The sequence below is a fragment of the Chaetodon auriga genome, chromosome 18 (genome assembly GCF_051107435.1).
Source record: "Chaetodon auriga isolate fChaAug3 chromosome 18, fChaAug3.hap1, whole genome shotgun sequence".
In the NCBI taxonomy this organism is placed as follows: domain Eukaryota; kingdom Metazoa; phylum Chordata; class Actinopteri; order Chaetodontiformes; family Chaetodontidae; genus Chaetodon; species Chaetodon auriga.
The window spans coordinates 1,917,160-1,932,749 of record NC_135091.1 but is presented as its reverse complement, the minus strand read 5'-3'; the positions used below and the strand labels follow the sequence as shown (position 1 = coordinate 1,932,749).

Sequence of the window (15,590 nt, the reverse complement as noted above, 5' to 3'; positions counted from 1 at the left end):
ACCAAAAGGGGGTGAAGCTCCACATAACATGCTGTGGATATTTGTGGTTCCCAGCAATGCTAATGATGTTAGCGACGCCACAATCGTCCCCCTAGCGTCTCCAATTTGAAGGTTAAGACTTAGAATTAGGTTTAGGTCAAGGTTGGGGAAAGGCATTTAGTTGCGGTGGGTAAGGTTAGGGTAAGGGGCCGGGGAATACGTCAGGTCAGTGAGGGTCCTCACAAGGGGAGTACGTGTGTGTGTGCGTGTGTGTGCGTGTCTGTGTTAAGAAAAAGTCATTGAGATTTTTACTTTGAAAGTCTGGAGGGCTCATGAAGCCTGTTGCAAAGCAGCCTAGACTGGATGGACGGATGGATGGACAGGCAGACTGATGGATGGATGAAAGCTGAGGGAACAGAGAGCCATTTAATAGATGGATCACACTGAAGCTGCAGGAGGAACAAGAGATGGATGAGATGGACGGCAGCGTGACGTTGAAACTAATTGTCCGGCTGCAGGACTGAATCATTTCTGCCCTCAGACCTGAACGTCTGCTCAGAGTTGACACTGAAAAGCAGCCGAATGCTTTTTCAGTCTGACACTCGTTCATTTACTCTCCGCTCGATCAATACAGCGCACACCATTAGGTAAACTCTCCCAGTTCTCAGCGTGAGAAGCTGACCAGTGAAACCACGACCGCCTGCAGCACAACAAAACTGTCAGGAACTACCATCACAAATAGCCCTTAATGAGTTCACTTTGGAGGCTGCTGGTGTCCTAAACATCACCTCCACGTCAGTCAAACCTCATTGGTCCAGTTTTGATGTTAATCTAAAGGATCTTCCAAGCGCCTCTGGAATGAAGAGTAGAGATGACTCGTCATCTTTGGCTTGATGTGATAACAGTGAAACAGAGTACAGTACAGAAGAGAGTTTGGTCAAGTCCACATTTAGCTGAATTATCACAGAGCAGACAGTCAGTTGACCCAGCATGGTATGTGTGATGAGGTGCAGCTCGGTACGATGTTTAAAGGGAGCACTAGACCAGTTTGGACCAGGACGCTGGAGGTTTTAGGACCAGTACCAACGAGGTCGTGACCAAATCAAACAGTTTGTACATCCATAAGATTGGAATCATCTTTTCTAACATGTTCTTTGAGGATTGCCTGAACAGCTCTGTGACATCATGACAATCAGCTGTTGTTTTTGTCAATCTTCTATTCATTTTGGCAGCCACTGTTTCGTAGATTAAAAGGTGTCTTCAAATAGTTAATCGTCGCCATACTTCCTCATTTGTTTATCACGAATCTGACCAGTGACAGCATGTAGAAGATGGTTATTTTTCAGAGGTATTATTCATGCTTTCCTTCCTTAAGTACATACTACCATGATGTTTGTGATGAGGTTATGTCAAGAAAGAACTTTTCAGCAAATGAAACTCTTAAAACGTGTCACTCATGATGAGCCAGCGTTGCAGATTCACGTCTGACCTTTGGCGGAAAGCAGGTTAACGGCTGTGAGCTGTAGAGTAGATGAGCCGTTCGGTAAAGTTAGCGCGGAAACAACAGACATCAAAGTCATCCATGTGTGCTGCTGGAGCATTACATCAGGTGCTCCATGGTAACAGTTCAGCACATCTGCTCTGAACTGATGATGCTCCATGCTAACATATTGGGATCTGCATCACTACTGTGTGTAAGTAGCATCAGGGAAGTTATTGCAGAAGATAAGCAGTGGCCCCAAAGTTGTAAAGTTACTGTGAACGATATGTGGTCCTGTATCTGGCAGTTTTCCTTGATTTACATGAAATACTAGAAGTAAGGCAGTGTTTTCAACCAGCAGCAGCCATTTTCACAAAGCATCGCCAACCAAGACTGAAAAACAAACATCTGTTTGTCCTGGAATAGTTGCATAAATAGACTCTTCGTTGCATTCATTAAATCGACTTTCAATAATCCATTTTAAAAGTTTAGTATCAAGACATCAAGCAGAGAGAACACGTCACCCCGTCCTGTTTCTCTCGACGGACCCCTGCTGGTCTAACTCATATTAATACAAACTTTATGGCAGCGTATTACCCAGAACTTCTTGCAGGGACAAACCTGAAGACCACATTCAAACACAAGTGAAATGCTTCTTGTCAATGGGCTGTTTGATTGTTTGTGAGCTGCAGTGTTTGTACCTGCTGTAAACCAGCTGTTGGCCAGCGGACACGCCTGCTCTACACTTTCTGCTATTGTAGATATTTTTCCATTCATCATGAAGCGTCATTTCATTTGGATGGAAGAGGTTTTGTGGCTCGGTTGCATATTTTTCGGACAGGACCATCATTTCAGTCTTGCACCTCATCACCCCTGCATGCAGATTGACCCCAATTCTTCTTGTGAAAGTGTCCCAGTATTTTTAAAAACTGTACAACCTTGAGGACTGGAGTTCCCTTTTAAGGGTTTAGTTGGCCTGTTCCATGTTAGCATGGAGCTTCAGCACTCGCCTCCAACACATGGATGATTTCGCTGTCTAATTTCTTGTGACTTAATGGCAAACGCAACCAAAAACTTTTCCTGCTCCTTTAACAGGAAGCTGGACAGGAAGTGAACGCAGCTCTCAGTGGTCCAGCTCACCCACAGGGAATGAAAATGAGCCCCGTTCCATGTCCTGTTGGGTCCAGTCTTGTCCGTCCCAGCATCAGTATCAGTCACTGGGGTCCTGGCAGTGGGAGCAGTGGCTCATGTCTTCAGAGTAGAGCTCGACCTGGATGGTGATGCTGTAGAAGCCAAACTTGGTGTGGAGCAGATCGGTGGCCTCCTGCAGCACAGACTGAGCGTCGGCTCCCTCCTCTGACGTCAAACAAGAAAGTGGAAAACAACAGTTTACTAGATATTTTTCTGCCACAATTTATTCTTCTTTTTGGTTTCAAACACATTCAAAAGACGAGAAGATCGGATTTGAAATGTGGAATGAAATCTGCCTGAAATGAGTGGATGACGTGGGATGAAGAGTCACATTAATTTCACGTTAGTTGAAGCAGAAACCTTTCATGTTTTTCCACCACCGGCTTGAACGTGGTGAAGTCTTTGGTAAATACCACCTTTGGTTACCAGTAACAATGAGGTGAAACTATGCAGCATCAGCACTAACTTCACTGCTTCACTTCTGCTTTTACATCATCAGTATGATGTACAAACACGTCCATCCCTCAGCCCACAACTTCCCAAGCAGCTGTTCTACTTTCTCTCAGTGTAGCTCATAGAGCGGTATGTTAGGTTACCTATGGCCAGGTGAACAGAGACCAGTGCCTGGCTCAGAGTCAGAGCCCAGAGGTGCAGACAGTGCATAGACTTCACAGCCTTCACGGACAGCAGCACCTCCTTCACTGAGTTAAACTCTACTCCTTTAGGAGACCCTGAAAAACAAAAGGCCACAAGTTAAGAGACATCAGTTTCCATCGTGTGTGTGAGTTTGTTCCTCATGTGCAAAGCCTTTAGGTTTGTCTTGTTTCTATTCATGTTAACAGACATCAAACGTTTAATTAGCTCTGTAGGTTTGTAGCACCGTATAGCACATTTCATTACTTTTCAGGTAACCTGTAATTATTTTATTTAACTCACCAATGAGTTCATATTCCAGTTGTCATATTGGTTAAATGTGTGTGTACACAGTAAAAACAGCCATGACTGAAGTATGTGTTGTTTTTTGTTTTTTTTTTAAACATAAAATGAGTGATTCTCTTTGACACCACAGGCCTGTTTCTGCTCTGGCTCTGCTCGTGGGAAGGTCGTCTTTAGGAAGTTCAGTGATGTGCAAAGAGAATTTTAAAATGTCCCAAACTATTTCGTGTCATCCTCAGGATGTGGCCATCTGTGCTCTCGCTCTTTGTTCTGCACAGACCGAAAAGTTGAAACTGAGGTTTTTCTACTTATAGGCCAAATCCTGGTGCTAATCACCATTTAGCCAACCAGGACGTGATTACCTTCATTACATTAAAAATATGCTTCAAATCTACGAATGCACAGAACATGTCAGCCCACAGCATCATGTGACGTCGACCTTGTCGGATCAGGTGAAACTTTAACAGCTTGAAGTCAGCTGCAGGCGAGGACACATCTCTGAGTGTGAGTCACAAATACCACTTCAGCCTGTGCCAAGGAAAGGAGAAGTTCAACATTTGCTTTCCTGCTGAGAGTTAGTCGATGGATGCCACCGTCTCATGTGTGTCTGTTAAATATGAAGCTGCAGCTGGTTGTCTTAGCTTAGCATAAACACTGGAAACAAGGGTGAACAGCTAGCATGGGTCTTTTCAAAGGTTAAAAAATGTGCCTACCAGCACCTCAGAAGCTCACTAATTAACATGTTATATCTTGTTTGTTTGATTACTGAGGTTTCTAATCAAACAAGATATATCATGTTGATTAGTGAGCTTTTGTTGGAGGATTTGCTAACTTTGGACAGAGTTGTATTAGCTGTTTTCCCCTGTGTCCAGTCTTTATGCTAAGCTAAGCTAACCAGCAGCAGGCTATAGTTTCATATGTAGAGGGCAAATATGAGAATATCATCGATCTTCTCATCTAACTCTCAGAAAGAAAGTGAATAGGTATATTTCCCAAATGTCAAACTACACATATAGCAGCCTTTAACCTCCTAAAACCACAGTTTGTCAATCAAAAACAGCTCATTGGTCTCCATGTGAGGTACCTTCCATGAGTATCCGGAAGACGTCTCTGAGGATGGTGACGGTGGTGCAGAGGACGAAGACGGAGAAGAGGAACGTGCAGATGGGATCTGCAACTTTATACTCAGGCTGAAAGAGAGAAAATAGGTTATGGACACTTGAAGGAGATTAAAGGGACATCAGATGGTGTTTTTTCCGCAGTCATAAACCGTTAAAGTGCTCAGGGCAAAAAAACAAAAAGGGAACATCTTGCATGAAGATGGAAATATTTAACCCTTTCATCCATAATAACCAGGACGCAGAATAAATGAAAGCATTCATGTTTTCATCTCACGCTTCATTAAAATGTGCCTTTAAATGACACTTGGTGATTACTGTGACGCTTTAAAATAACCCTTTAAGTGTTTTTGGTGTTTTTTATTTTGAATTAAATATATTAAATTGAGTATTTTCATCCTGAAAAAATAAAAATCAATTCAGTGTCTGCCCGCGAATTTCAGAACTGATGCTTGATTTTTATTAAAACGCTGACATCAGCAAACTGACATGTCAGTCTCACCCTAACGTGAATGTGATCTATATCTGACCCGAAAGTAGATGACGGTCGCCGCCACCATGACGCCGACGCTCTGCAGCAGGTCTCCGACCACGTGGATGAAGGCGGCGCGGACGCTCGTGTTGCCGTGGCCACTGAGGAGCGCGTGGGAGTGGCCCACGGGACTCCGCCCGTCCTCGTCGATCTGGTGGTAACCGCTGCCGTGGGCGTGGAAGGTGGTGGAATGATGGAGGATGTAGGCCATGCTGCAGAGACAAAGAGGTGCTTTAACTGCTGCGTCTGCTCGAAAGTGCACTCGGGAACAGCAGGTTTGACTTAAACACTGATAATAATCATAAAATACTCTCTTTTCCTTTCCTTTATAGATATTTGTTGTTCTGTTTTGGTGTTTTCAGGTATGAGCGTGTGCTCTTATAGTATCTTCTGCAGGTGTTTAAAGCTGCCCTGCACTCATGGATGGAGGCCTGGGTGTCTGATTAAGCTACTGTTGAACCGCCTGCATTTCTTTTAGAGACTTCTCAGTCAGCTCGGTTCATATTCATATTAGAAGCATGCATGGATGCCTTAATGATGTTTGAAGAAGCATCTTTGCACAGAAGTGTGCAGCTTTAAATTGAATTTCTGTTTTTGTTGTAGCAATGCCATGTACCATGTTAGCATCCATTATGCTGAGGCCCACTCACATTATGTTGACAATGACAGCACAGCCGGAGGTGACTAACATGACGTGGCCATCAATCTCATAGTCGTTGCGTACAATCCTCTCGATGGCTAAATAGACCAGAGCCCCCGTGACGATCCAGATGGAAATGACTGAGATGAACGCCCCGAGGATCTCTGTGGAGAGAAGAGAGTCTTAATCATTTTCACGCAGCCCTACAGTTCATCACACTCCATGCAAAAGAATCACAAGTCTGTCTGAAGACGTGAAGTTAAATAACAGACTGCATCCCTCAGAGGAAGAGCTTCATCATCATCAGACCAGTGACAGACAGGAAAGACTCAGATGCTCCCAGCAGAGACCCAGACAGACACTCAACAAGTGTATTAATATACTTCAGTGTATTAGAAATGTAGTTTAAGTGTAAGAAAGTCACTGCAATTACACTTTTGCTTTGGCTTAATTTAAAGTATGTTTGACATCTACTTTTAAAAGGTTTTCTTCTAAGTTGATGTCATTAATTTCTGCTTAGATTTATCAAAAATGAATACGCTGATTCTGCAATACTTACAGTATACTGAAGGCAACAAAATAGCACAAAGTGTACTTAGTAAGTTCTGCAAAAAGTATCATTTAAATCAAATATTTTTTCTAAAACATCAAGATTTTAACCAAGAGCTGTTTCCTTCTGCTATTCAGTGACTCATAAATTTACATATCAATAAATAAATGTAGTAATCATCCATCCTTCCAAACATCCATCATCTTTCTGTCCTCCGTCCTCGCTCCATCCATCCACTCAGAGGAATCTGATTACTCGTCCTGACCTGATCTGTGCCACCCGAAGTTCATGGTTTTGGTGGGCGGTCTGGAGGAGATCCACAGGGAGAACAGGCTCACCATCATACTGCCAAAATCTGTCAGGAGGTGGGCTGCATCCGTCATGATGGCCAGGCTGTGGGCCAGGTAGCCTCCTGTGGGAGACCAGAACATGACCGACTGAGAGAAATATCACAGTTAATCCTTCACCCAAACAGTAAAAACTTGCTGATGAGGAGTGTCACCACCTGTGAAAGCATCCTCTGAGCATCAACCCCCCCAACCTTTAATAACATGTATCTCTGCCATTTAAAGGTTTGCTAAACCTGTACTTTAATGCAGCCTCAAACCGTGAACCATTAATACTTAGATGCAGAGTGAAGCCTCGGGTGAAAGAGATGTGAGATTGTTTTATGCCATCGTAAACATCCAGGCAATCAGCCAGCGAATCTAAACACCATTTCATGCCATTGGCCATAAAAAGTTTGAGGCTTTGTTCTTTGCAGTTTCTTTGCTTTAGTGACAAACGTGCAGTTACTCTTCAGCAGGACGGTATTTCCATTATTATGACATCAGCGTCAGCGCGGAAGGCGTTTAATTCCCTTCAGAAACAGTCACTTTGTGTGATGTGAGCGTTTTCACTGTTACCTATGACTTCACCAATCATGAAGACCAGGCAGACGGCGGAGGCGATGTAGAGTTTCTTCTTGGCCAGCAGCTTGTCCACGCTGTCCTCACACACCAAGGCTTTGGTACCGTGGCAGTGGGCGCCGACGGGTCGTTTCAGCTCGATGGCGCCGGCCATGCCGCCATTCTTCAAAGGGAAGTCGGGATATTGCTCTTTGGAGTCTGGAAAGGAGCTGCAGGGGTACAGAAGGTGTGTGTTCATGAAGACAGAGATGGTCCATTCTCTCCGTTTATTCAGTTTTTAAAGACAACAGTGCACATGGTGATGTCCTCTCAGACTACCTCAGGTCACACCACATTACATTGGCACTGGGGTTTGTTCACTCTGTAACAGACATGGATCTACAGAATACTTAGCATTGACTAGATTGACTTTTTGAGTAAATGTTGCTGCAGAGAACAGTTTTGTTTGCAGTGGAAACAGATCTTATCCTGATTAAGTGGGTTACAATCAATGTTCACTATAGTGGAAGAGTGGCGAGACTGGTCAACCACTAAAGAGCGAGGTGAAATCGATTAATGCTGGCAGTGAGGTGGGAAAACAGACTCGAAGCACATTTGCAGGTCTAAAAATATTCAAACATTTAGGTTTTTTCTGGGATAAATGTTTTAGAACAGTACATGTTTTGATGAAAAGGTTGCAATTAAATGTTTTTCCAACATCATTTAATTGTTAGATTTTAGTGTCAAGCAGACCTCAACAATGTAGTCTAAGATAAGATAAGATAAAAGTCCATGCCGGGGAAATGAAATTGTTAAGGACAGCAAAGAATAAAAGCGAGACATAGAAAAGATCAAAAGACGATAAAAAAGGATACAAAATAAAAATCAAGAATACTATTGCATATTGAATTACATGAGTCAGATATGGATAATAAATACAGTGTTCTGCAGTGTAATGTAATGCAAATCAGTGAATGTTAAAATATATCTAATATATATATCTTAGCCATATATGTAATACCTAGCTAACATGTACTCACAGATATGCTGCTGAAGGAAACTTTACAACCAGGTGAATCAAGACCATCTGAGTGCTTTTGAAAGGTACCTGAACTTGCTTGAGGTTCTAGAGACGGACTTGTGGGGAGTCCCAGGCATTTATCCTCTTAAAGGATCATTCACACTTTGGGTGTTGTTGAGGTCACATGTGAGTCGTCGACCCACCCAGCCATCAAGTGAGTCATTGGGGTCACATGAGTTAAAATCAGTCAGTTAGAACTGAAGAAAGGTCTTCTAGAACCGAAAAGAAGCTCTTAGATGTACCATGACCTGGATGAATGAGTATCTACAGACAGGTTGAGCCCAGTTTGACCTCAGACGGCTCGATGCCTTTTGGCCTAAAACTCATCAGTTCAATGTTTATCTGACATTCTGATTTCACAGCCATGAAATTATGAGCTCTTCGACTGACAAAGAGCATCAAAGAAGACTAACTGTCTGCAGACACACTCGGTGCTCTGTGAGGACGCACAATGGTACTTTGTGCTAAATGCTAACATCAGCATGCTAACATGCATTGATTCTTCTGTATGTTCTCAATCAAACAGCATCATATCTGATTCTTTTTCATGTTGCTACCTGGTCACAGCGACTGGGAATGACACTTCACCTCTGACAATACAGTAGCCTCAATCGTGAGGACGAAACAAAACACTGACTTCTCCATTTTCCTCACACACACACACACACACACACACACACGCACACACACACACACACACACACACACACACGCACACACTCAGGTTGGTGTTCTTGCCGTGTGCAGTGAGGGAGAGCTGTGATGATGTGGGTAATGAGGTGGAAAAAAACTAATTTGGGCTCACTTGAGATAACCACACACACACACACTTAATGTCACACACTTCACATGGGAGATTGCCAGTGTTTCATGATTAGCCTTTATCACACACACACACACACACACACACACACACACACACACACACACACACATCTTACGGGATGTCCAAGCTGAAAAGAAGCAGCCAAGTGTAAAACAGATTCTGTTCAATTATACTGCTGGGACACGAGAGCAAACGCCCCCCAAACGCATGTACATGAGCACAACACACACACACACACACACACACACACACACACACACTGGAGTTCTGAAACCTGAGGGCAGCTTTATGTTCAAATGGGACCATGTGCTGATTATTAAGGTAAAACAGACTCATCGTCTTTAGAGTGTTTATGTAAAATATCTTCAACTAAATACGGATAATACAAACAAAGAACAACCACAGAAACACAGACGGTAACAAATCATGGAGGCTTTAACATGGCAGATGACAACAAACGCATTTACACGTTATCAAGGGTGAAGACGTGGCTGTTAGCTTCAATAGAGCTCTGATAGCTAGCATCTGTTCCACTAGCTTCTGTAAGTTTCTTCATAAAGAAACTAGTTTTTCTTAAACTCCAAAATAATTTTCTGTTAATTTTTTGAAAATAAATGAGCATCAGGAAAGTAAATTTAATCACTCATTATTTTATCAAAGACTGAAAGATGATTATTTTGTTAGCAACGTCCACATTGTAGCCCAATTTGGCGCTGTTTTACCTGAGTTTACCTGACGTGCTTTTTGACCTAAAACTCATCAACAGACCCTTTGACGTCCTTCCTGTCCAGTAAACAAAAGCAGACTTCTCACTTCTACCTGACGACGGTGGAGTTTGTGGGCTAAAATGACGACTCTCGCCAGCAGATTTAATAACCGCGGTTAGCTAATGAAGGTAATGCTAATGCTAAAACTGACTTGTTTTGGGGAAATAGTGACGTGCACCTGGTGCTATTTCCTATTTCTCAGAACGCTTCAGCTTTATGTCCCTTAGCTCCGGTGGGTCAAATAGGTCAAACATAGCTGCAGTGTGTGGTGTTATTGCTGACTCCTCGTGTCCAAATGTAAAGACTGAACCCTGAATTACTCCCCTTGCTTCACGTTTGGCGCCTGTCATGGATTTTCTCTTGTTCAAGCGTTAGCGTGAAGTGCTGAATAAACCACTTTGATGAGCAATCCAAAGGTAATAAAGAGCTTTGCAGTTATTGCTGTTGCCTTATGGCTCATATTTAATCTCACGTGTCTAACGAAGTGGTTTGAGCACCTCTGCAGCAATCATCCAGCCCACGGCGGCAAACTGTCTATGAGACACTGAATCAAGTTTGTTGTAGCTGCTGCATTAAGTTCTTGTTTGGCAACACTGAGCGCGTGTTGTGTCGCCTAAATATCAGAGATCATCTGTTAGTCAATATCCCGCAGGGCAGGTGAACAGTGTCTGTCTGACAGGCCGTGTCAGCAGTGCAGGGACCTGAGGGAGCGTTCAGTGATCTGTGAAATGATACGATATGTAGAGACCTCAGAGGAGCCGTCCACTGAAAGAAACAACCATCCAGCATTTAATTATCTCCGCAGTCTGCTTCATGGACAGCATTCTCTACAGCTGACACAAACAGGGCTGCAGTGAGAAACAAAGTCAAAGTTTTGTCTTTTGAGGGCGAAATGTTGGTCCAGCCGCTTTAACGGACAAGTTGACGAGATGATGGTGATGGTAATCTTTTAACTGTTGTTTCTTTTACAGCCGGTTAGCTTAGCTTAGCACACAGACTGGAAACAAAGGGGAACCAATGACAAATGGTTTGAAAATCACCTATAAACTATTGAGCAAGTTATGTTTGTTTGTTTAATCCATAAAAAGGTGAAAATGAGAATTTGTAGTTTTTCGGGGTGTCACGTCGGGACCCTATAAAACCGCAAACTATCAGCCGGCAGAGCCAGTTGGCTGGTGCTGTGGTATTTATTTCATATTGATTACTCTGGGTCTCTAACAACCTGTGCAGCCGCCTTCCTCAGTATCATCAATGCTTTTTCCAATTTTTGTGCCAGTTTCTCTGTTGCTGTTTTTCTGGCTATGGCACAAGAACACGTCGTCCAGTTCTTAATCCCGCCTTCAAAGCTCTGATTGGTTTGGTTGTTTTTGTAACCAACGGCCATCAGCGATCCTCTTTGGCAGTGTGTCTTTGGTTGGTCCAGACTCAGATATCATAGCACCTGTCAGACAGACTGGCATCACGTTAGGACAGACATGACGATGTATCCTAATGAGTGATTCCCTTAACTTTCATGTAGCGCCATCATCTGGTCAGTAATTCAGGATGACTAATACTTTGTTGTATGTCTAAATACTTGGAAAACTAATGGCACTCCATCATCCTCAGCTGTACAGAGCAGTAAAGTTAGTTCAGTCAGTTAAATACTTGATTTGTCGTGTTAGAATATTAATATTTACATTGGCAATGAAAAGTCAACACTTTACAATAAATGTTTGAACCGATAGAGTATCGATACCTTTTGTCTCTGGAAAGCCTTCACTGATATTAATTTCACAATGATTTAATACTCTAGTGTACCGTTTGAACATTCAGTCACACTCGTCTTTGTGGAGGCTGCAGCAGCAGTGACCCAGCATCTCCTGCCAGATCCCCATTAACCTTCAGCCAATTATGCTGCCAGAAATATCACAATTATCAGGGAGGAAACGATCCAACAAATAGGCTTCGGTAAATACAGCTGGGTAACATCGTAAAGGCCCAGTAATCAGACAGTAAGTGGTGTTATGAAGGGGAATGCTGTGATATCATTCGGCTGAACGATGGGTTTTACTCTGCTGAGTCATCATGTTTCCATCTAACTGTGTGTTTTCTATATTTTCAGTGTTTTCTGCTTGTCTGAATCATAAGCTTTCATCACATGGCAGCGTTATTTTACTCAGCATGGAGGCGTTATGGTGGCCGTCTGGTCAGATTTGGTTTTTGGATGGTTTGTTGTTTTTTTAAGGTATTTTGTCTGATTAAATTTGAGCTGAAACTATTTGCTAAATAAATAAATTACTGTGATTATCAAGAAACAGTTTGCACCATCTTCTTAAATCTCTCCTTTACTCAGTTTATATCTTTGTAAAGTGAGGGTATTGAGTATTTTTAGTGTTTTTAAGTTTTGACCAGTATGTGGTGTACATCCCAGCCACCAGTTCACAGCTGACAGATTACCATCGTTTTATAGACAAAACAATTTAGAAAATAATCTGCAGATTACTCAAGGATAAAATTAGCTTTTAGGTTGCAGTTGCACATAATGGAAATATTTAAGTACAAATTTGAGGTACTTTTCTTACATGAAGACAAATGAGTGAAAACCGTCTGCTTGTTTGTCAGAGTGACTGTGATCTTATTCCAGATTAGATTCTCTGCAAAGCCATCCAGGGTTTATGAGTTGTTACTGATGGATTTACTGATGCTTCATACATGATTTCCTAACGCTCGATAGATCAGTTATTAGCCACTAATAAGATATTTTGGGTTGGCAGGTTGTTGCCAGTGTAGAAATTAATTAATCATTTAAATCCTTTTTCAAGCAAAAATTAGCCAACACCAAGAACCAAGAACAAAAGCTGGACTGATGGATTAATTCGATCTGTGATTTACAAACTGTTGCTGATGGCTTGACAGTAAAAAAAATAACGCCAAAAATTATTTTCATGATCAATGAAACTATCAATTATTCACTGTTAATCGATGAAGCGTTGAACATGGCGTCTTATCTGCTGTCTTGAAAAATGACTGAAATGAAGAATCATTTATCCAAACAGTTGGATAATTTTCTGTTGATTGATTAGTTGATGAATTGGCTAATTGTTCCAGCCTGAGCTGTTCTTATAACTGAATGATGTCTTAGTTATTAACCTCATCAGAAGGTGCTGAAATATGCCTTCTTAATTCTTCAGGCGCTGAGAAAGTATATAGATTATTTTGTTTCTGTAACTAAGTATATTTACTGAAGAACTGTATTTTTTATGAGCATTTGTAGTAATCTGTAGGAGTTTGTATTTTTTTTTTTTTTTAATTGTACTTTGCAGAATCACGTTATTAATATAAAGCATTAATCAACAAATAAATTAGGGTTTGTTAACATGGATGAAGAGTCGGGAAGAAATCAGTCCTTTTAATTTTTATACAAATACACTTTGATTCTAACACTCATGTACTTTTACTTCAGTCAGATTTCTTTGGAACAGAGTATTTCTACACTGTAGTATCACTAGTTTTACTCAGTTTAAAGGACTGAGTACTTCCTCCAGCTCTGACAGTAAACCTCTCTGCTGCCAGCTGGAAAAAAGTGCTAAAGATGACACAGTAAATAAACACACACGCACACGCACGCACGCACACACATGCAATTACGCACACGCACGGTGCAAATGGTGCATGAAATCTGCCATATGCACATCTCTCTCTCTTTCTCTCTCTCTCTCACACACACACACACACACAGGCACGCACGCGCACCGCATAAACACACCGCAGCCCTCTGAACCTTAATCATTTCTTTCATTCTAGAAGATGTTTGGGTTCTTTCTCAGCGGCCTAAACATCCGCAGTCACAGCCGACGGGTGCCCCGACGCGTCGCTTCCTCTCCCGCTTAAGACGCGTAAAATTAATCAGTTCACATGTTTTAAACGTGGTGGATTGATGGACTCTGAAAGGTGAGAAACAGCTGATGTGGGAGCATTAAAGAGTTTATCGGTGGGATCAATTCACCGGTACAGTTATTGATCAGGGGCATGAAAGCAGGCGCGTCGGGAGGCCTGCAGACGACCCGGTTTGATCCTGTGTGACATGACGCTGAGAGATGATTCACCTGGATTACACTTCGTTTCTCCGCATGCAGGCCGATATTTCTGATGATAAATCAGCTCAGAGGGACGCAGAAAGCCAGCAGGTGTTTCTGCAGCAGCTGGTCTGAAGAGGCTCTGATGCAGCATTATTTGCCATAGTTTGAAACGACAAACGCGCCTCAGATCACAGATTTAAGATTTAGATTTTTATTTATTTGAAATCATTTTGTGTCTTTTTTTATGTTTTTACAATTACATCTCCACAAATGTAGAGGCATCATTTAGTATATTTAAATAACCTTTAAGATTCATGTGTATTAGAGGAATCAGACTGATTTCTATCTTTTTTTTTTTCTTTTTTTTTTTTTTTGCAGAATAAGTAACATCACAGTTGCTCTGAAAGGCCCATCTTCCTCTTTTTTTTAATTATTTTGAGAACCAGTTTTTAAATATAAATTCATTTCTGAACGTCTTCTGCCAAATATTTCCTCCTTCAAATAGATAAAAGATGATGAACCTCTCTGGATTTATCTGCCTTCTCCGTGTGTTTCACTGTCATTCAGCGGTGATTTCTCTCCGTCCCATGCAGACTGGACGTGCACGGAGCTGCTTCATGCCTCCCTAATGACAGATGATGAGTTTTTAGCGTTGCTCAGTGAACTGGCCCCGGGGCCATTTGTCACAGGCTGTCCAGAAACAAGCCAAGCATGGAAATGAATTTGTTCATTCACATAAAACAGCCCGTAAGAGCGGCAGGCTGCTTAACATGCACCACAGTAACAACTGCTGCCGTCACACGTTACACACGAGCCTCTGCACAGCGGCGACAGATCAGGAGGTGCTGCGTGCAAACAGTCACTTTTCTACTCCAAACTGCTCATTTTCCTCCAAGAAAATAAATTAACACAATATATTTTTTTAAATTGTCTTTCTTTAAACTTGGCACGATTTCCTACTTTTTTTGTAGCCTGCACATTTTTTTTTTTTTTTAAATCGCATGTCATATTTAACATGTACAGGTAACTTGGCAGGGCAGCCTGTTCCCGCATACATTATTCTCCATGCAGCTGCAATATGAAACGTGACATTCCCACCTTTGTAGTTTTAAAGAATACATCTTGGCATTCTTCTCGTGTATCAGCTGAGATTTCTCCGAATTTGCAGCGTTATTATCCATTTGTTCCGCCTGCAGTCGGCCGCTGTCCCGTCGGGGAAAAACAGGAGTAAAGGTGGTTTGGTCTTCTTTGGAGGATGCTGCAGGAGTTGCCGGTGGGAATCGACAGGTCCGGTTCCCTGATCTTCACTCGACGCGGGGAAAAGTCAGCCGACACCTCATTTCTGTGAGCAGAGACTTCAGAACAAGCGGAGAAATTCCTTCATTGCGGTGCTGAGAGGCAGGAGGAGGAAACCACATGCGGGCTTTCTGAGGGAGGTTTTAATTAGGTTGGAGTTGTAGCCTCGAACATGGAGATGTAGCAACAGTAATAAGGCACACTGCAGCTGTTATTAATGATCAGGACAGACAGGCTGCCCAAAGC

At 42.3% G+C, this 15,590-nt stretch overlaps 1 protein-coding gene across 1 annotated transcript; it reads right to left on the bottom strand.

Annotated features, from left to right (window-relative positions):
- Positions 1–2,669: 2,669 nt before the first annotated feature.
- On the bottom strand, positions 2,670–15,431 carry slc30a2 (solute carrier family 30 member 2). The gene is made up of 8 exons (XM_076756071.1): positions 15,147–15,431; positions 7,332–7,543; positions 6,692–6,838; positions 5,887–6,040; positions 5,235–5,448; positions 4,671–4,776; positions 3,247–3,381; positions 2,670–2,815 (listed from the first exon to the last, which is right to left on the bottom strand). The coding sequence occupies exons 1-8, from the start codon at positions 15,227–15,229 to the stop codon at positions 2,670–2,672; spliced, it is 1,197 nt and encodes a 398-aa protein (XP_076612186.1). The 5' UTR covers positions 15,230–15,431.
- Positions 15,432–15,590: the final 159 nt, after the last annotated feature.